At 34.5% G+C, this 23,463-nt stretch overlaps 1 protein-coding gene and 1 non-coding gene across 2 annotated transcripts in view; one reads left to right on the top strand and one right to left on the bottom strand.

Moving 5' to 3' along the window:
* DCC (DCC netrin 1 receptor) overlaps positions 1-23,463 on the bottom strand; it is a 1,137,854-nt gene that overhangs the window by 177,875 nt on the left and 936,516 nt on the right. The window contains exons 13-14 of the mRNA XM_047828892.1: positions 22,271-22,412; positions 10,415-10,525 (exon numbers count right to left, since the gene is read on the bottom strand). Of these exons, the coding sequence (XP_047684848.1) occupies positions 10,415-10,525; positions 22,271-22,412 (253 nt within the window). The remainder of the gene's footprint in view (positions 1-10,414; positions 10,526-22,270; positions 22,413-23,463) is intronic.
* LOC125149715 (U6 spliceosomal RNA) lies at positions 19,870-19,973 on the top strand. The gene has a single exon (XR_007146023.1). It is a non-coding gene; the product is annotated as a U6 spliceosomal RNA (small nuclear RNA).

Raw genomic sequence — 23,463 nt, 5'->3', positions numbered from 1 at the left:
GAAAGAAATACTTTTTCATGACATGCCACCTACAACCTACGTTCCTCTGTGCATAAAATCATATACTAACATTGTTGTATCACCAGAGGACCGCATTTGCGAGCTCATTGGTGTAGACCCCACTTCTTACCCTAGAATCGGTGTCTTTAACTTGAATGCATTTTAAATGGCATGTTATTGATTTTAACCAAGAATTTTATCAAATAATAGCCAAACAAAAATAATTTCTACATTTGTTGAAAGTAAAAAAAAATCCATTTTATAAAATTTTCACTATATTTTTAATCTAATAGATACACAAATAAACAAGATTGCTTAGATATCAGGTGCTAAAAGTTACATTCTAGATATAATATGGTTTCTTTTGGACCAACGAATTACTTGGAAGAATATTTTTGTATTTCCAAACATATTGGATATCATATTATTATTGACTATTAGTCTCATTACACTGTGATCAATGAATGAATTTAGTATTATCCAAGAACTTTAATACCCATTTTCTTACAGCCAAATACTAAATATTTTTTGGATGCTTAGGAAAAAAATATTCAATTCTGTAACTGTGCATATTTCAATTATGAAAGGTAAATCTTGCACATTCCTTGCTTTTTCATTTTTTTCCTATTCTGAGAGATGTGTAAAAATCTCCAAATATAACATTGGTCTTTATATATAGCTTTCAGTTTACAAAGCTCCAGACCCTAGAGGAACAAATTAAATGAAACAAGAAATAATTAGAAAAAACCAAATATTAGGGTCATTTAAAATAGAGGACCAAAAGCTTGTCTTTTCAATAAATCAAAGTAGGAGAAAAGGAATTATGGTAGATTGAGCGCCTTAAGGGATATAAAAACTGTATATAGTGTGTAATTCTAGATTCAATTCTAGTTTGTACAAATGATCTGTAAAAAAAGTTTTTTGGGGTTCACTGAAGAAATTTGAAAATGATCAGGATTTTAGGTAAAATCATAATCTGCAAAGATAAAAATGAAAATAATTGAAAACAAGTTTGAAGAACAGTAAGCATCATATATTCTCATTTTAGTTACATCTATATATTTTTAATTATATAAATATTTTATGCATGTATGTGTATACTGACATGTGTATAATGAAAGAAATTAAAGGATATGTATTAGACTGTTAAGATGATAATCTGATCATCTTCAGATGGTGAGACTTGTGTTGGTTTGTTGTATTTTCTAGCTACAACTGTATACATTTACTGATTCTATACTGATGAATGTGTACTAAAATGTTTGTAAATTTTTTCATAAAGATCTGTCAAGATTTGCTTTAATAGTATACATTTGTTATAAAAGCCATATACTTATAAGTAATACATATTTCTTCAACAATTTACATATTTTCAATAACTCAATCCTTTTACCACTAATAGTGACTCTACCCCTAAAGATGTTTTTGGCCTTAAGAAAATTACCAGAGAAAAACCTACACATGTTTTTTGTTAGGATGACTGGTATTTTGTCTCATCTCTTTATTTTCAACTTTTTCATGTTTTAATATTTATAAATTTTGCCAACTGTAAGTACTGTAGACATGGATGTTTTCAAAATTCCATTAAGTAATGGAATCCTTGAACTGGTGAGTCTAATACACTTATTGTTGTTACTACATTAAAGTTTATTTATATGACTTTATTATGCGCTTTTAATTTTCCATTTGTTCATAATAAAGTATTATTTTTCATTTTTATGACCTCATTTGTATAAGCTAAAGAGCCCCTCCCTCTATTTTATTTTTTCTCTATCTGATACAAAATAATATTCCTTCCAGTTGTAAGATTTTCAATTTTGAGATCACATATAATTTGTAGTCTGAAGTTAATTATATCATTTCTTTTCACGAGAACATCATAAAAACAATTTCAAAACTGTTTAACCTCCACGATCTCCTTCTTCTTTATTAACTAATATTCACGAACTTTTTAAACTCTCCAAAACATAATTTTTCTTTTAGATGGCCATAATTTGCTCAGATGTACCCATATGTCACATGATTTTGTTAATCGCTTTTCTAATAATCCCTCTAGTCATTTTCTTTATCTTTTTTAAAAAAATGTACATTCTTTATAAAAAGGATGGCGGTGGTTGTCTATTTTTCTTTATGCCTCCTTTCCTTGAATAGTTGTTTAGTTAGATATACAATTCTTTAATGACAGTAACTTTTTAATCAGCACTTTGAAGATATTTCATTGTTTTCTGCTTTAATTGTTCCTATAGGGGAGTCTTCATCAGTATAATTATAGTCCCTAAAGAAGTAATCTCTCCTTGGGCATTTTAGGCTCTTCTTTTGTCTTTATCTTTGATATTGTACAATGTATCAAAGGTAAAGCATTATTCCTGAATCTGATAATCCATATATTTCATCAATTCTGGAAAATGATCACTTATCTCTTCAAAATTTAATTTTCCTCCATTCTTTATTTTCCTTAGGAATTATGATTGAAGCATGTTAAGTTTTCTCATTCCATGTTTTGTTTTTCAAGTTCTCTTTTATTTCTTCTATCAGTGTGTATTTTTATGTTGTTCCAAGCATTTAAAAAGATTCTTTCTCAGATGGAGCTTGGTGTTTTGAATTTTTTGGAAAATATATTGTTTGTGTACTTTAAGAGCTGCATATTTGAGACTTGAAGTTTTGTGACTTGTATATTTATTTGTAGTTGTCAATATAAAATTATACATCCATTCCATGCATGTATGTGTGCATGTGGGTGTTTGTGTACATATGTCTGTGTGTATGTCTGTGTGCATGTGCATCTATATGCCTGTGTATACATATGTATGTGTCTCTGTGTGCACGTATGCATGTGTGTATGTTTGCATGCATACATGTATATGCACATGTGTGTATGTATGCCTGTTGTATGTACGTGATGTCATCATTACCCTGGAATCCTATCAACTTGTATCCTGTTAATTCTTTGCCCAATTTTCATTTAATATTTTTGCCTTTGTCTTAAAAATATATAGTTTCATTTTGTTTTTAACAGGATCTGAAAGTCCCTTTTACAAAGGGAAGTCAATTCAGTTTTATTAAATTTTAGAATTTCTCTCATCTAAGAGTGTTTTCCATTTTTCCTTACTAACAACTTTATTTTCTGTTTGCTACATAACACATTATTTATTTTTATTTTTCCAATAATTTAGAATATATATGTATTTTTTATTTTTATTTTATTTTATTAAATTTGAGAGAGAAAGAGAGCAAGCTTACAGGGGAGGGGCAGAGAGAGAGGGAGAGAATCCCAAGCAGGCTCTGTGCTATCAGTGCAGAGCGTGACATGGGGCTCGAATTCACAAATGGTGAGATCACAATCAGAGCAGAAATTAAGAGTTGGATGCTTAATCAACTGAGCTACTCAGATGCCCCTAAAAATACATATTTTAAAGTATTTTTAAAAAACCAATTCTTGGGTGGATATGCAATTTGCCATGGTGTTTATCTTCTGTCAAATCTTAGACAATTTTGGGCCTTCGCTTATTTCTTTAGCTATCTATTAGGTAAGAGTATCATCATAGACCATACTGTTTATCTCTGGTCCTTGCTCAATTTCGGCTTTCATTAAATGTTCAGACTCTGAAATTCTAGATTTTTGAGCCTCTCATTTCTATATATTGTGTTTCCCTTTTCTTTACCTATTTTTCTATTTCAACCTTAATGCTTATTGTTTCATACCTTTTGGCTAATATGAAACTAAAAACACAAACTGATTTATAATATTTGATGCAAACTTTTATTTTGATACAAGCATACAGTTGGGCCTTGAACAATGTGGGTTTGAACTGTACAGGTCCACTTACATGCTGATAGTTTTTCAATAAATACAGTAATGTAAGTGTATTTTCTCTTCCTTTTGATTTTCTTAATAACATTTTTTCTCTAGCTTACTCTATTGTAAGAATGCAGTATATAATACATATACCATAGAGAATATGTGTTAACTGACTCTATGTGTTAACTAAGTCTTACAGTCAACAGCAAACTTTTAGTAGTTAAGTTTTGGAGAAACTAAAGTTATATGTGAATTTTCAACTGCATGGGGGGCAGTGTGCTTAACCTTGGCATTTTTCAAGTGTCTACTGTACTTATCTTTGTCAGTTACCCAAATGACATCAAAATATTTATTTTCTGGCAAATACTATTACTGTTATACTTAGTGGTTTAAATTACCACAAGTTTAGAGGCTTAAAACAACATAAATTCTGTATGTCACATTTCTAGAAGTTAGAACTCCAGTATCGGTCTCAGGGAGGTAATATATAGATGTCAACCCAGGAGCATGTTCCTTCTCAAGGCTTCAGGAATGACTGCTTTCTTGCCTTCTCCAACTTCTAGAGATTTCCCACCTTCCTTGGCCCTGGCTTTACATCACTCCAACTTTTGCTTCTGTTGTGACATCAACCTTTGATACTCTTCTTACTTCCCTGTTAGAATGACCTTTGTGAGTACATCGGGCCCACCTGGATAATCCTGAATAATCTCTTGTGTCACAATCCTTAATTTACTAACATCTACAAAATCTCTCTTGCCATGTAAAGTAACATATCTCAGATTCCAGGAATTAGGACATGGACATTTTGGAGAGGGAGCCTATTTATTATTCAGCCTACCACAACTCACACATATATTTTACTGGCCTTCCTTCCATCTTTCCTTCCTTTTTCCTTTCCTTCTTCCTTTCTTTTGCTATTCTTCAATTTCTTCCATTTAGCCCAAAATTTATTTTTCTCATTTCTCATTCTTCTACCTAGAGATTTTCCACTTTTCATACCCTGTTTTTTTTTTTAATGAAGATGACAAAGTTAATAGGTGGTGTTCTTTCTTCACGGTGGTCTCATCATTTTAGATTTTATTATTCTGAAAGGAAGCTTTCTTGTGTTCCTGCTCAAAACCATGTTCTTGAAGAATATCATATATCACGCAGGTACGAAAACACAGGAATTGCTTCGTGGCTGACTTCTCAAATGAAATGCATTTGCAGTAACCTCGTTTTACCCTCACTCAATCAGGCTACTAGGGCTAATTATCTCTTTCCTGAGGGCAGGAAATTAGAGCCAGCTCCCAGGTTCACAGTTTTTGCTACATCACCTAGTTGCACTTTCAGGGGTCCCTCTGTATTGATAATTTTTGCTGGCCAACCTCCTCCATTTTAGGGTAGAAGTTTAATTTTAAATTACATCATTATTGATTGCAAATCACAATTTCTACCTGTTCACTTCAAAATTCGGCGGGGCGGGGGGGAAGCAGCACAAACTGATCCCCACGCTAGATTTCCTGGAGGATACCTTGCTGAACTTCATCACAAATTCTCTCATATCCTTATGCAAGACATTTACATAAGAACTTTGGGGAATTCTAATGATCTTGTTTCTTTAAGTTGAAAATTTGAGGCACAAAATAAATATTTTAAAACTTTCCAGCTGTTGGTAACAACAGCAAACATGCTTTCAGGGAGCCCGGAACAGTGAGGTTTGGCTCTATAATTTCTTTAACAAAACATCCCAATTAAAAGGACAATCCCATAAGGAATTGGAGTTTTTCTACAAGTTACTGTTGATCCTCACAAGGATTAAGCCAAGTGGAGGATGCAAGAGGAATTACAGAAGTCACGGAAGAAGAAGGGATTGCTTTGAACTGTCTGTACTTCCTACTGTCTCTCCTGAGTTACTGTCAGGGCTCAGCTACCACCCTAACGAGTAGAACATCCCCTTGGAGTTCACCAGGAGACTCTAAGGCAAGAGGGAAAAATTTTATGTAACAGGACGCACCTAGGGAGGGCTAACACTGCACTTCCCTCCCAATAGAGGTTTCCTTGACTACCGCAAAGAATGCTTCCCATTTCTGGTGGTTTCCAAAATGGCTGCTTCCCCCTTATCTATTATTGAAGGGAAATCAAAGCAATTCTATATGGAAATATCTGATTTTAGGACTCAAAACTTTCCTACATTAGCCATGAAAGCTATATAGTAGAAGCTGCTTATATCTTATTTTATGATTTAAACACTTACATGAATGAGTTGAAATGAGATGACTATTTAAAGAAAATTCCCTTAGCTTAAATATATATTTACATTTATATTTCTGCATTTATGTATGGAAATAGAACAAGCCATCAGGCTGTGTATTCTTTGGAGCTATTTACGACCACTTCTGAGCTTGTCCATTTGTCCAAATACTGATTCCTACCAAGGGTAATGCTTTTGAAGATTTGCATGATGCATTCAAGATAAGAAAAACAGGAGGAAGGAAGAGAAATTGAAATCAGTTTAGAGGAGTATCAGTGAAAAGAGGTTATGGGTCAATAAATTACAAAGGCCTTAGGACCAAATATATATGATCCTATTAATTTCTTACAGCCAACAAAACACCGTTTGACAAAGTAGGTGAACCATATCTGTTGCACACTCATATAGTTAGTGCCCTAAAATGGCTGTTTCTATCATGTTTTAAGAGTGAACAATTTCAAGTCATAATCCAGAACAGTATTATGTACAAGAAGCGTCAATTCCATTAGTTTTCTTCTATTAATTTTTTTATTTACCTTTTTGGATTGCTAACATGTACACTACGGACAAGGACAAGGATTGTCTAAGTAATTATAATCCAAATAAAGAAGTGAAAGAATAAGAAAAGGGGTATTATTTGAAATGTGTTAAGATAATTGACTGGTAAATGAATAGCACTTGGATGAGTGAGGATGCATCTTAAACTAATCACGGCAGAAATAATTTTCCTAAAGGCCTTTTTGAAGAATATCTACTATGCTGTCCTACACACCCTCCTTGTAATCTTTTTTTAAATGTTATTTATTTTTTTGAGAGAGAGAGAGAGAGAGAGAGAGAGAGTGAGAGCGGGGGAGGGGCAGAGAGAGAGAGAGAGAAGCAGAATCCGAAGCAGGCTCCAGGCTCTGAGCAGAAAGTCCGACGTGGGTCTCGAGCCCACAAGCTGTGAGATCATGACCTGAGCTGAAGTCAGAAGCTTAACTGACTGAGCCACCCAGGTGCTACTATCCTCCTTGTGATCTTAGTCAACCTCCTTTTCCTGAAGTTTTTAGTTCAAGCACTTTTTCTTTTCATGAAGTCTTTTCAATCAGTGCAGCCATTACCTGTTTATCTCTCAAGATAACTGTTCTATCTCTTTCATGTTTGTACTCCCCATGACGAGGCACACCATAAGTTCTTAAGTATATTTCATAATAAATGCATCAATACTCAAGAAAGGAAAAAAAAAGTAAGCAAGAATGTTTCATGCAGAAGAGGGGCATTATTAAGCCAAGAGTATAGAGATGTTCAAAAAATCCAATTAGGCAGTATTTATTAAGACTCTATTCATGACCAAAGCATAGAGATTCTCGATTAAAACAGATGTATGGATTGGATTATATTAAGATTGCATGGATATAAAAAGCAGACAGTTAAAACTTCTGTTTTGCGCTATCCCAGGGGCTGTGATTTTACATTTTGGTTCCACTAGATTGTGAGTCATTTGGAGTGAGAAGAAAGAGCACATAAGTCAAGTGGAGAGCCCCATCCATCCTGGATATTTTATAGGACCTTCGGCACCTCTGCTCCATTTATTTTCACTCCTTCCAGTAAGAGATATAGTCCCTTAGGTTTGGGTAAATGATATGACCTCATTTCTTAGAATCTTCTGCCTTGAATCACTGTCTTTATTGTCACTGGGTCAGTTCTAGAGGATTAGTGGAGGCTTTCCTACGATGGTCTGTATTGGACATTTGACTTACAAAACTAGGTCCTGAGTTTCAGATCCACAATTTCTACCTTAATGACTTGATTAAGTTAGTTTAACTTTCTTAGCTTAAGTTACTGTCCTTTGAAAGTAAGGCTAATAATATATACCTCATAAAGGTAAATGAGAGGATAAAGGACAAGTATATAAACTTTCAAAGTTATTTCTCAAGTAAATAGAAAAGTAAGGTATTATGTAGTTTATCATTATTGTCCTTTTTATTCCTTAAATAAAGCAGAGCACATCCTCATGTCTTTATACCAAGCCATCCTGACCTCCTCCCCATACTTCAGCCAACAATTGGGCTCTAGCCTCAGGATGTCTGTTTTTGCTATTCTACCTGGAGGGCTCTTGTCTGACCTATTCCTATGGCTGCCTCCCTCACTGCCTTAAGGTCTGTGATCATATTTTACCTCATCAGAGAGATCGTCTCAGTACCCTACATAAAACAGTACTCTTAATATTTTGCTATTCCCTCTACCATGCTTTATTTTTCTTCAGAACATTTATCACTATCCACCTCTATCTCAATAAATTTATACCCCTCGAGAGTAGGGACCTTATTTATCGCTTAACCTCTGGTACCTAAAATAATGCCTGATATATATAAACCTCCCAAAAGAAATATATGTTGAATAAGTAAATACATGAATGTTCTCTAATATATTAGTGAAGGATATAAGCTTTATGAAGCGTGACTTTGTGTAGCTCTACAACTTTTCAATTTATAAAGATGAAGACAAATCTTCTAAGCTCCAAGTTTCTTTCCCAATAAAATCTAACATTACCTCTAAGGTTGTCCTGAGTTGGCCCATGGTTGTCTAATCAAATACAATTGTTTATGCTTCAGCCACAGTAATCTCTTCAAAATGAAAACATAATTAAGTCACTATTTTAAAAAAGTCCTGTAATGACTTGCTTAGGATAAAGCACATTATTGCTTTAATGACATTCTTAGGACAAAGTTCAAGATCCTTAATTTGGTCTTGCCCAATTTAGAACCTGCTATCTTACAAACTTCAACATGTGTCATCCCTGTGTTTCAGTCTTGATGGTCTTTTTTCAGGCCTCAAATAGTATCATGGTCCATCTTGACTTCAGAACTGCATTCAACTTGCCCTCCACACTTCCTCCCTCAGTTTGTAATGTATGCTTTTGCACTCCAAACTCCTCCTCCTCCCTCCAGTCTCAGTTGAAATGCAAGCCTTCTATATGTCTGTTTGCCTATCAATTTATCTATTCATTCTATGTTGATAGATAGGATATTTCCACTACTCAACAAGGTTTGAACTATGAAATGGCAATTTCCTATGACTTCACCTGGGATGTCTGTTTTTCTTTGCATACTTTAAACTCCACAAGGAGAAGGTCATGCCTTCTATCTACTATTATACCCTCAAAGCTACTTAGTTTCCTACGAATATTCTTTAATGTGCTGTCACGTGGTAGGAATTACCATTATTGTGGAAATGATATTTGTTGATTGTTTCACTGCAACATTAATTATTTTGTAAAGTGGAATCTATGACTACATGAAACTCATGAGTGATAGTGAATTACTTAGAGAAGGGAAAGGTCAAGAAAGAGAAAAATAAGAAGGAGGAGTTCAAGGAACAAGGGAAGACAAACCGGAGAGAGGACAACACAAGAACTGGGACGAGAATAAAAATGAGGGAAGGAGCAAGAGAGCAAAAGGAGACGAAGGGAAGGGACATAGAAATGTTCATCTTGCAGTAACTGGGATGCTTTCAGGTCTGCCAGTGAAGGAGTAAGAGTATTTCATTGTCAGTGATTTAGACAGTCTCATTTTCAATACATATGTGGTTTGTTTTTTTGGTCTCGGTTTTAACCCCTTAGCTTAAGTGTACTAATCATAACTAATTTCTTTTTCAAATACCTCTTCTTTTTATAAATTTCTACTTCTTTAATTTGTTAATTCTAATTCTTCATCATATATTTCTGCTTTATTATTTACACTTTCTTTCTGTTGCTTGTATTACCCATTCCTCTTGATTTTTTTTCCTATCAGTCATGATGTTTTCATTTCAAACACTATTTCTCATCTTCTAATGTTGAAGATTTTGCTTATATTTAAATTACTGATATATGACTTTTATAAAAATCTCAGTATCTCATCCACAAATGTCTTAAGACAACTAGGCAGATTATTAAGCAAACAAGGCAGATTATTCCTGGTTTTAAAAAGATGAAATGTCAAATATTAACGACCATATCACAAGCAAACAAAAAATACATATTACTATTTTGCAGAAGCATCATAAAAGGGCAAGGGTAAAGTAATTGTATTTCATGATTATTATCAGGAATTGTAGCAATTCCTATGAAGAAAATTTTAAGGTTGATTATTCAATAAGATGAATTTAAAAAACATAATTTCAAATTATCTTGAAAAAAATAACTCATGAAGAATGTAATTAATGCATAATTTTATATGGTATTGTTGAAGAATCTACTGAGGATTTTGTATTTTATATTTTGTTTTGTCTTGCATTGAATGATATAGAAGGAATAAACATCCCCAGTGTTGGAGTTCATCAACTTCTAATAAGGGAGCCTTTGAAGCTGAAGTAACAAAGAAAATAGAAATCAAAGTGACAGTGATTGGGATCGGTCTTACCATCCAGATCATTCTCAGGAGTCTCTGCTGTATACCAGTTGGAAGGTGGTCCAGTGCCATTAACTGTCATGGCTGACACTTGGAAACTATACTGACTTCCTTTCTCCAGTCCTATAAGAGAATGTTCCAGAAAGGGGAAAAAAAAGTTATTGAATAAAAAGTATTTCTAGCTTATTTTCAAGAGTTTTCAAAACAGTAGACATCTTTACATGGTTTGTGATTGTTGTGGTGATTATTATTTTGGCCAAAAGGGCAGAAATAGTACAGCAAGAAATCAAATTATTTTTCACATATTCTCATTTATTTTTTTCCTAGTTTATAAAAATGTATCCCTGAAAATAGCTTCAGGGCAGATGCAGAATATAAAATATGAACGATGAAGAAATAATCAAAAATAGCAAGGATCATTTTTTCTCACAGTCTAGAAGAGGCCTGTCTATAAATCAAGAACAGTCATCCTAAAAATTTATGTCTCCATCATTTATTCAAGGTCAGTGATTATGTTTTCTTTGAGCCAAGAAAGAAGAATCCAAAGCCACTGCACTTAAGCAGAAAATACTAGGCCTTTTATCACAAGGCATACTTTATTTTGCATCACTGTCCATACTAGAAGCATGAAGAAAGTCTATCTCCATGATAACTTGGGCATATAATATTGTACATCAGGGCTTATTTTTTAGAGAGCACACAGAATACAGGTTGATGAGAGATGGCCCATGGATCATTAGTGTGATATGTATAAATTTTTATGTAAGTAATAGTCCTTTTAGCTAAATCTCAAGCAGCTCATTACCATGACAAATTATTGTAAAACAAATTACACTTGCTAAAAAACCATGTGACTTTCTTCAGACAATGAGGACTTGGCTTAAACTGACAAGTTCTTAAATCTCCAAAGTTGAACAACCCTGGTAAATTTAAATTACAATCTATATTTTGTTAATCTAAAATGGCACAAATATTTGGTAACAAGAAAAATTCATAAAGAAAATAAACTATTGGAGAAATGATGCTTATCATGTACACAGTTACAAATTTGTATATTTTTGCATAGGCAGATGAGTAAATCTTGGTCTTTAGGGGAATTCTAATTTATTATTAATTGGAGATAATGTTTTAAGTGATGGTTAGATAGACTTGTTAATGTCCATAGCAGTTACCTTCAATAAATTGTACTATTAGAGAAGACAATTTGATAAATTCACCCACGCAAAAGTATCTATGACACAAAATGCTGTCTCTTTAAGAGGCTTCTAATTTTATAAGATAGACTAGAAGCTCCATAAAGAAATAGACTGAGAATAGTTAGAACTGTTGCTGTTTTTGTTATTACTGGTATTTTATCTATATACCCATAGATTCCATTACACTGCCTGACACATGGAATGCACACACACAAAGCAGCTGTTGAAAGATCCGCTAAGGAAGCACTTAACATACCCAAAAATACTAGGTTAAAATATAATATCTAACATCATTAGGAAGGCAGAAAATGGATGCTTTTGAACAAAAGGCCTTTGTCACGGCTCAATAGGTTTGTGCTCACTTTGATTTGTCCCTTAGTTCACATGATGTTGATCTGAATTTGTTAACATTTTGCACCTTTTCATAGGCACCATTGTTAATAACTAAGGCAAAGGGATTGTGGATTGATTGTAGTTTCCAGGACATTGAAAATAATAGGGAGAGAATTCTGGGAACAAATGCTTACCTAATCATTGTACCTCATGGCTCTCATAGTGGTCTTATCTGACATAGTTTTAGACCATCAAGAATATATTCTTTTACATTAAGTAAAATTTAATTTTATTTTTCTTTGAAAAGGATGGGCAATTGTATTAATACCATCTCCACCAGTGATTAGGAATACCATCTGTAATGATCAGTTTTATTCAACTTGGTTACACTGAAGTCCTCAGTTTTCAAACACTAATTTAAGGTGTTATATTATAGATGTGACTAAAGTCCATATTCAGTTGATTTTAAGCAAAGGATATTATCTTAGATAATTGGGGAGGGGGCAGATTCAAACCAGTGAAAGTTCTTAAAAGCAGAAGTAAGGTTTCCCTGAAGAAGAAATTTCACCTGCAGACAGCAACTTTAGCTCGAGAATTTCGGCCTGCCTTTCTTATGGTCTTCTCTGTGGATTTGGAATGGCCTAACCAGGCATCACAATCATTTAAGTCAATTCCTTGTAATAAACACCTTAGTACACATCCCCACAGGTTCTGATTCTCTGGTTGAACCCTGAATGACCTGCCATCTTATCATATGCAATGTTTTGACATATAAATGGAAATATTTTTTGAATGCCCTATATTCTGTTCTATTCATTTGACTTTAAATCAAGTTACTTTTTGTGTGCAGAATATATCAATTTTTAGTAGGAATTTATTAAATCATCTCACTAGAAAGTAGATATGAGTAGTAAAATACCTCACTAGAAGAGAGAAAGATTTCTTTATAATTTTGCCAAATTTTTATTTATATATATTGCATTGAGGATCTGTCAGTATCACTAATTCAGTCTTGAGTAAAACAAAAACCTACTAACAGTTCTTTGAAGTGAAATCGTAGGTCAATTTAGAGACCATCCATTAAGTATTTCCCCACTGGAGTCTTGCCTAACCAGCCTAACCTACTGATCAAAATACCTCTTCCAAGGAGGGAAGATGAGCTATTTATGTGATCCTCTCTGATATCCAGTGAAGGTTTAATATGCTGTATACATTACTGCCCAGGTCCCTTTGAAAATCCTGCCTAATTTCTTTGAACTATTATATTTTAGTTTAAACGTTTTTTAATTTGAATTTTATTCTAAAATATAGCTGTGGAATCTTTCTCATTAGAAACACCTAAGAAATTCTAGATTAAGTATAAAAAAGTTTAAATATATACACATAATCCCAATATCAAAAAGGATCTTAATTAATGTCTATTCAAATGACCCATCTAGAGCTATTTGGATATACATCTAACAAAGTGATCCTGTAAATAAAGCAGGAATACTTTTGGCATGAGAAGTTCACCAAGGGAGGGAATGTACTCAACCATTTCTCTTGTTGGAAAAGTTCTTCCTTAGATTGCACTGATCTGCTTTACTACAATATTATCTACAAATAAGCCCTAGTTTTACATTGTAGGGATAAACCAAAACTAAATCCTCTTTTAAAATATCTTTATCCAAGTCTTCTGATTCTGTCTTCTGAAACCTTTACCAACGGAATTAAACCTCGACCCTCTTCTATGTCTAGATAAGTGTAGGAAGTGGTGAGAAGTAGAACGAGACATTTCAGCTTTTCAGAGAGACATTCCATGTATGACCTTCAGAAATCTAGGTTGCAAGTTTAGCTGGGCAAGTTTAGATGTACTGAAAGCTCTTTTAATTGCCATTTCCCATATAAGTTAGGTACTAATACCTGCTTTTCCATCTTATAATGTTCTTTGAGAATCAAAGGCCAGACTGCTTTTAGAATAGTTTATATAATTAAGCATTTAATAGATAACATTTGCAAATTGTTTTATGACTTGATTTTCACACACTCTATGATTTTGTCATAAATACATTATTACTCCCACTTCAGAGATAAGGATAATAAGTTGACATAAATTAAGCCAAGTGACTATGTGGAGCTTTAATCACAACTTGGAGTGCTTTTGGGAGAAGACTCTTGGTTCTGCCCTATCTCCTGCTGAGGCGCCAGAGACCATTCTCTTCAGAGACCCACCTGGCCAAGGCTGGGACCTAAGAAGGACATCAGTAGCAAGTATAAAGCACTGGGCAAATATGCAAGAAATTTTTGTCTAAAATGATTACATCCAGAACTAAAATATGAGAAGGAAGGCAGGAAAGAATTGATAATTCTATGATTTTTACAATGTATCAACCTAAGAGTTCAATTAAATTTCAAATTCAGTATAAGGTTTTTCTCTTAATTAAAAAAAATGTTCACATTTGTGGGTTATTTATTTATTTATTTATTTTCTTAATTATTATTATTTTTTTAACGTTTACTTATTTTTGAGACAGAGACAGAGCATGAACGGGGGAGGGTCAGAGAGAGGGAGACAGAATCTGAAACAGGCTCCAGTCTCTGAGCTGTCAGCACAGAGCCCCACGCAGGGCTCGAACTCACGGACCGCGAGATCATGACCTGAGCTGAAGTCGGCCACTTAACCGACTGAGCCACCCAGGTGCCCCCTTAATTATTTTTTTAATATATGAAATTTATTGTCAAATTGGTTTCCATACAACACCCAATGCTCAGCCCAAAAGATGCCCTCTTCAATACCCATCACCTAATTCCCCTCCCTCCCACCCCCCCATCAACCCTCAGTTTGTTCTCAGTTTTTAAGAGTCTCTTATGCTTTGGCTGTCTCCTAAAATGTTCACATTTGAAAGAAGAGGTATCTTCAAAAGTTATAACAACAATCAACATGAACAAGCAATTTTTTGAGCCCCAATCCTGAGAGCTGATACCTAAAGAACTTTCAAAACATTATCTGTCTGTCTGTCTATCTACCTATCTATCTGTCTATTCATTTATTCACTGAAGGTAGGGTAGAGACAAGCCTGTCTGGAATCTAAAGCTTTTTTGTGTGAATATTTCTAAACATTGTTTTCTAGGATGTGTTTCCTGAGTTGGGCCAGTAGAAATCTTAAATAGCATTTTTTAAAAGAAGTAGGTAGGAAAGCTTTGATTTAATCTCTCCTAGAGTTAAGCAGCTCCTTTAGCTGCTAAGCTAATATTCAATTTTTATTATCCAACAGAAACCTTTTTCCATTGTGCATTATTCCACTTTATGTATCCCTTTATACACACAAAATCACACATTCATTATCTGTGGTTGGCAACACATTACCTACAGTTTAAGAGCTAGGAGTATAGGTACTCAGTTCAGGCAGAATTAGATTTGAAGTTTTACCTCACTGCTCATTAGATATGTGACCTTGAAAAACTTGTTTGCCCTCCTTCTTTGTCTAAGTTTTCTCATCAATAAAATGAGAATATATGCATAAAAATTGTTACAAAGACTAAATTTGAAATATATATATGGATATATGTATATATACAGTGTTTTTATAGAGGTTTTTCAGCTTCATTGAAGCATATACTTAATACACCAAAAACGGGACATATTTAATGTATACATTTTGATGAGTTTGGACATAGGCCTACATCCATGAGACCATCACCACAATCAAGGTAATAAACATATCCACTATTTCCAAAAGATTTCTTGTGTCCTCTTTTTTTTAATGGTTGAAATATTTGGCATTAGGTCTACTTTCTTAAAATTTTTAAGTGCACAATACTGTTAACTATAGGTGCTATGTTGTATAAAAGATTTCTAGAATTTATGCCTGTTGTGTAACTGTCACTTTATACCCACTGAACAACTCCCCATTTCACCCTCATCTTCTCCCCTTGCAATCACCATTCTGTTCTCTGCTTCCATGAGTTTGACTATTTTAGATACCTCATACAAAAGGAATTATGAAGTATTTGTTCTTCTGTGACTGACTTATTTCACTTAGCATATCTTCCAGATCCATCTATGTTGGTGCAAATGGCAGGATTTCCTTATTTTTTTCAGGCTGCATAATATTCCATGGTCTATTGATATACACCACATCTTTATCCATTTGTCTGTCAATGGACACTTGAGGGGCGCCGAGGTGGGTAAGTCAGTTAAGTGTCTGACTTTGGCTCAAGTCATGATCTCATGGTTCTTGGGTTCAAGCCCCGCATCGGGCTCCATGCTGACAGTTCAGAGCCTGGAGCCTGCTTCAGATTCTGTGTCTCCCTCTCTCTCTGCCCCTCCCAAGCTCACACTGTATCTCTCTTTCTCTCTTTCAAAAATAAATAAACATTAAAAAATTGTTTTAGGTGGACATTTGAATTGTTTGTCAACCTTGGCTCTTGTGAATAATGCTACAGTGAACATGTGAGTGCAGATGTCTCTTCCAGATCCTGATTTTAATTCTTTTGGATATGTTTCCAGGAGTGGGATAGCTGGATCATATGGTAGTTCTAGTTTTTAATTTTTTGAAGAAACTCCATACTGTTTTTAGCATAGTGGCTGTTGTCAAAGTTAATGCTGGTATTATTATTGTTATAAATGTTAAATTATTTTTAATGCCAATGATCTATTGCAGATTCATATGATAGCCAGAGTCATTTACAATACAGTGAGCTAAAGAAGACAATATTATATAGTATAAGGAGTATATAACTAGGAGTTGAAATGCCTACAATCGAGTTGGGATTATCTCCTTAACTAGTGGTAGATCTTAGCAATGTCACTCTTTAGATCTCAGTTAACTCTTCTATAAAATTAGGACTGTGTATAAGATGAATGGTCTGGTTTGTCAGGGACCCATAGTTCAATCTCATTGTGTATGTGGGGGTGGGCATGTGTTTGTGTATGCTGTGCCTATGTGTGGGCATGCTCATGCATGTGTATTTCCTACCTGCTTCTAAGTATAATTTTATTCTACAAAAAGTATGGCGTAAGTAGCAATGCATTCCTCAACTATAAAAAAAAATACATTGTCGAAAGAAGATCATCTTCTGCTTGTTTCTGTCCCCAATACTAAGTGCCTTCAAGCTCTGTAATTCTGTTCTTTTTCTAATTTTACAGGACTTATGTTAAGAGATGGTACATTATTCAAACAATATAATTTCCCTTTATTCCCCTAATGCTAACCTTGTTATAAAATTCTATGCTATTGTTTCATTTTTCAGTCCATAAAATACCAATGCATGTTAATCATTACGTTTATTCTATATTGGCCATGAAACACAAGAAAACTCTTCAATTCAATTCAAAACAACTTTCTCTGAAGAGCACTCAAAAATTAAAAACAACGCTTTAAAATTTAGTTGACATGGGATCCCACAATGAAACTGATAACAATGATTTAAAATCCTTGTTATAACTCTGAATTACTATGTTATTGCAGATGTCTCATTATCCTAGTAAAAAACACACACAACAAAAAAACACCTGTCTAACAGAGGATTGTAAAAAACAAGTTTGAGTCTCTACACCTGAATATTTATGTCATCCAAATGAAGCATTCTAGCATTTCCAAGTTTTTAACAGACAAATCAATATATCCATGTACCATATAGGTATTGGAAACATAGGGTCAAGTCTTGTACATTCTAAAGTGCTGCAGATTCATACAGAAAATCAATTACTTTTGTAAACTAGAAATTGCATACATTACTAAATAAATATATTCTTGGAACAAGTCAAAACCTGTGCTCTCTACCACTGAAAACACTCCCACAATATCTAGCAATGCAATAGGCATTACTGAAGTTGGGTCACAGATCAGGGGATAGGAAGGCAGAGACTCTGTACAACTTGTTTTTAATGTTATACAGATATGAGGCTATTCTCTGGCAGTTTTTATTTCTTCATTTCAATTTAAGAATGGAGTCTGTGTGACTTTTGTTTTTACCATAAATATCAGGTACACTTACAAATATAACTGCCCAGATTGTTTGTCTTCCCAAATTCATTTTGTAATTGTTGAAATGAAGAAAGAACAGTATGAATGAGGAATTCAAATTTGAGTCCAGATTCCTAGAAATCTATAAAGATGGGAAGGGGCATTTGTGAGCTTTTCCAATAACAAGCTAATTAATTCATCCTATTTCTTTGCTTTTGGCCGGAATGGTATTAAACCAGAGTGGTAAGGGGTTATAGCTCATGCTGATTAGAAGATCTAATTGTCCCATATATTTTAGATGAATAAAAATGTAGGACTGAATTATTTATTTTTGAATAAAGTTCATTAGAGAATACAATTAAAAATGATTGTTCTTGAGAGGGAAAATAAAAGGTATCTGTCAGCAAGTTGAATAGTGTCTACTTCAAAACTCCTGAATACCTGGAACTTCAGAACGCGACCTCACTTGGAAATAGGATCTTTATAAATATGAATAGTTAAGGATCTTGAGATGAAACCATCCTGGATTTAGAGTGGGGTTTATCCAATGATGCGTGTCCTTATAAGAAGAGGAGAGAACACAGGCAACAGAAGAAGGTGGTGTAGAGATAGGAGCAGCATAACTACAGGCCAAGGAATGTCAAGGATTGCCAGCAAATTCCAGAGGTTAGGAGAGAAACATGGATGAGTTTTCTCTCAGGACCTCCACAAGGAACCAATGTTGCCAACACCTTTATTTCAGACTTCTGGCTTTTTTTTTCTTCTTTAATAATTTCACTTCTTTAGAGAGAAAATCCTAAAAGTTTGTCTATTTAGAGAGCCAGAACCTTGGTTTGATACTACTGAGGTGAATGTGTTAAATCCCATTTGCCAAAAATACCATAAATACTAAAGAATTCACGGCAGCAGTTTCTTTTGGCCAGGTGGCTACGATTCTTCATTTATTTTCTGGGCCACTTGCCTTTTAGCTGTTCAGTGGCCATGGAGTTAGTTTTAGTGGTAGGAATTTTCAATTTTGGTGACCAAAAGTCATAATATGACATTAGGGTCTTGCCTTTTTGTTCTTCATGTTATATACATAATTTTAAAATACATATTTTATTGTTGTTACAAATGTAAATAACAATCACCATCAATATTCTGGTATATATATTACTCTAAATATTTTCCTACAAATTCATATTTTATTTATAAATATCAACTTCACACACTAATATTGATTTAAAGTTGAGTTATTCATTGAATCATGTTTGAAATAATTAACACTTGATTTAGTATTTATCATTTTCATTAGGTAAGCAGTATTGCTTGATATGATTTTGACAAAATTTTCTAAGTAGCTGCCTATATTTGGATGCTTGGGGTATTTTTTTTCCTTAAAATTTTCTATTAAAGGAACAGTGCAATGAACATGTTTATAGTGAAAAAATTTGCAGAAAATATGGCTGCATAATTGGAATAAATTCCTGGTAGAAAACATAGATCATATATCTGTAAAGATCCCTCCCTCTTTCTCTCTCTCTCTTGCTCTCTCTCTCTCTCTCTCTCTCACACACACACACACATGTATATACACCTGTGTATAACAAATATCTACACATTGCTTTCCAGAGAGATTCTAGAATCATCTGGCCCACAGCAGTATATGAATATTAATTATGTCTCCCATATGCTTTCCAGAACAGGGTATCATCATTCACTTATATCTTTATTACTTTAATCCAAAGAAAATGTTAACTCATTTTTGTTTTAATTTGCATTTCTCTACTAATGAGCTTGAACATTGTTTCATGCATCTTGGCTATTTATAGTTCCATAAATTGAATATCCAATCTTGAGCTTTTCCATTGGAACACTCATCTTTCAATGAATTATTGTATAAAAAGGTTATTTTATATTTTTAAGCTTTTTCATCTGAGAAGGAAATAACTTAAAAAAAAAGATTTCAGGGCTTCAAATACCATCATCTCTTTTAAAAAAGTAAGGCTTGGTGCTTGTTCCCACAGCACATATACTAAAATCGGAGTGATAAAGAGATCAGCAGGACCCATGCAGAAGGATGGCTTGCAAATTCGTGAGGCATTCCACATTTTGTATGATATAGATGAAAATTTTAAGAAAGTGGATCCTGAGTTCTCATCATAAGGACTTTTTATTCTTTTTTTAAATTGTATCTATATGAGATCATGGCTGCTGACTAAACTGTCAGCGTTAATCATCTCACAGTGAACACAAGTGAGGCCATTAAGTTGTATACCTTAACTTATATGGTGGTATGTGACAATAATACCTCAGTAAAACCAGGGGTGAAAAAGTCTTGGATATAATTATCCTTAGAGGCTCTTCATCTATTACATCTTAGGAATTCTATTAAAATTTTTTCAGCAAGACTTTTTTTCCAACGTTGGTGATTTCTGTCAAAATAAACTACAGGTTACACCAACTATCACACTGAGCACATATGCCTCACTTCATTTATTTTTACCTTCTTCCCATAATTTCATCAGGAAAGAAGACATAAGATCTCGGCTTTTCTTAAGCTTTTTAAATGATGTGGTAGAGTGCCATAACTTCCTCTTAGAGGCAATAATACTTGTCTGAGAGATTTTTGTCCAGATATAAAACGAGTAATGTGATTTTTGACAACCTACTTGGAAGCACTTTCACCATTATGCTAAAATTTTATAGGCACAAGAGACAAGAAAAAACACATCAAAAACCAAAAGCCAAACACCAATAGCAGCAGCAGCAGCAGCAGCAGCAACAACAACAACAACAAACCTGAGGGGGAAAACAGGTTTTGATCAAGTTGCAGAATGCGGACTTAAATTTAGCTTAAACGTAGCTTAAAATGTGTGTGTGTGTGTGTGTGTGTGTAACAAACTATGATTTCAAATGGAAATTTACTGAGCACATGGTATAGAGAAAGAAATAAATAAGGGGTTACTTTCTTCTTTCCTCATTTGCAGTGATAGTTTATATTATCCATTAGGTGTAAATTAAGAGTTTCAGTTTGTATATTTTCCAGGACCCTTTTTATGTGCCACTCCAGATTTGCTCAACTTTGCCTCCCAATCCTTACCAAGAGCCTCTGCTATATTATGCTTTGCCTCCCAAGCCCCAGGCAATAGTTCACACTCTCCTTAGAGCTATAAAGCCCTCCTAAGTACTTACTGGTGCTACCCTAGACCAAGCCACCACCTCATAAAGGACTTACTGACACAGAGAGAATTCTATGTTTGCATACTCGCCAGATGCTCTGGCTTCTCAGGTGCTGTATGCAGGTATAGAATGGATAACAGCCTATTGACAGATTTAGACCAATGATAGGCAAGAGAGGAACTGCTCATACTTCCTATCCAGCCACTGCCTATGATACATAGTACTTCATGCAGCCTCTCAGGAGACACCCCATGAGGCTGAACAAACTCTGGGTTTGCTCTAAACTTGTAGCCAGCTCAATGATAGCCACTGTGAAAGATTTCTCTCCTTCCCTGGTCCCTTTCTTTGTTTCCTCATGCGTGCTTTCTTGGGCTTGCACCCCCCAGAGGCATTGCCTTGAAAGCATATCTCAGACTGTTCATTTTGTAAAATAAAACACATTCTCTAAATATTGCATGGAAAACTGCATGGAATACTCCAGTTTTCATAAAGAAGCTTGACCTACTATGAATTCCACCAATATTGCTACAAAAGTGAATTTACTTTTATGTTTATGGAAAGTAGAATAATCTGTTTATTTCCTAAACTACCGTCTCCACATTTTCCAGCCCCATTCTCACCACTGGAGATTAGGGGGAAAGGGATCAAAGTGACTTAAACTTGGAACCATTTGATTAGATGGCTTTTTAAAAATGTTTATTTATTTTTGAGAGAGAGAGAAAGAGAGAGAGAGTGGGTGGGGAGTGGCAGAGACGGGGAGACAGAGGATCCAAAGTGGGCTTCATGCTGATAGCAGAGAGCCTGATGCAGGGCTCAAACTCACCAACCAAGAGATCAAGTAGGATCCTGAGCTGAAGTAGGATGCTTAGCCTACTGAGCCACCCAGGAACCCCTGATTAGATAGCTTTTTAAAGTTACGAGTTAAAAAGTTAAAAGTTATTTGGCAGAGGGGCTGTTGTTGAATAAGCAATGCTGAGAAACTAATACGGATTAAAAGATCTACAATACATTTATAAGAGTATGATCCAGGACCATAATATGTACTGAAAGCATTACAAAGATATCAAGTTAAAAATATAAAGGTTATTCTTGTTCAGACCAATAGATGTCACCTGTCAGGAAAAAACAAACAAACAAAAAAGAATGTTTCCTTGAAGTGAGAGCATATTTTATTCCTAAAGCATTTAATTCATAAAAACCTTGCAAGACTGCACTATGTGAACACTGACCTGTGAACAGGTACCAGAGGTTGTTTGGCTCCAATGTTTCCATCTCACCCCTGCGGGTCGTCTTTCTGTGTCGAATTTTATAGCCGGTAATAAATCCATTTTGTGTTCCTGATGGAGGAGGCAGCCAGCTTACTTTGATACTCTGCAAAATAAAAGATGTAAATTAAAACATTGGAGAAAGTAAGGGCAACAGAGCAGGGTCAAAGAAATGACCCCAACTTAAGTAGGAATAAAACAGAGAGGCAAGAAGTGCTAGGGATTAGCCCCTATACCCAAATTAAATCCATTTTTACAATTTGACAGTGTCCCTTTTTGTATGATTTTGACAAAAATACACAATTCATTTGATTGATTATGTGCATGATCACCTCTCCTTTGTAAATGCCACTAAAATGACAGTAAAATGTTCTCAAGAGTAAAAAACCATAAGGAAATAGAGAATAGTAGTCTTAAGGATGAGAGATGTTAACAAATATTTAAGAGATGCAAACCGAGGGAAGTGTGGTGGCTGAGCCAAAGGAGAAAGATGAAACCTAAATTACTCCCTAAAAGATACTAAAGAATAACAAGGTGATTTCCATGACAAAATTCAGGGAGGGCTAGAAATTGTTGCGTCCTAAATACCTTGAAAGACAAGACTAAAGCACGGTGCTGAAATAAAAGATGGGTTGAAAGTCATATGCACATCTAGGAAAATCAGTCTACTAACCCTCAGTGTCCTTGGAGTCACTGGGAGTTTTATCCTTTAGGGACACTGAAACAGAGTCCACAGATTCAGAGATATCAGGCACAGAAGAGAGTACAGATGAGGGCAAGGGTTATTAAGTTGAAGAGAATAAGTCTTCTTTCATCATCTGTGTTCAATGCAATGACAACCAGATGTATATTGCCCAGGCAAATACCAAGTAATAATTCTCTAGAGAAAATTCTAAGTTTGGCCCTAGCGAAAACAGTAGCCAGGTTTCTAATTCATGCCCCAATAATGAGGCTCCCACTTAATCCACTCATGTACTTTGGAATCAGCTTTTTAGTACATATTTCATTTTAATGTTAACCAGCATTGTAAGACTACAAGACATTTTGTTTCAAAAAGCTTTTAGTATAAAATAGGAAAAAATACAATCAAGCCCCAGAACCTGCTTGGGATTCTCTCTCTCCATCTCTCTCTGTGCCTCCTTGTTTGTGCTCTCTCT

Source organism: Prionailurus viverrinus, chromosome D3 (assembly GCF_022837055.1).
Source record: "Prionailurus viverrinus isolate Anna chromosome D3, UM_Priviv_1.0, whole genome shotgun sequence".
NCBI lineage: Eukaryota > Metazoa > Chordata > Mammalia > Carnivora > Felidae > Prionailurus > Prionailurus viverrinus.
This window is presented reverse-complemented; position numbering and strand designations above follow the sequence as displayed.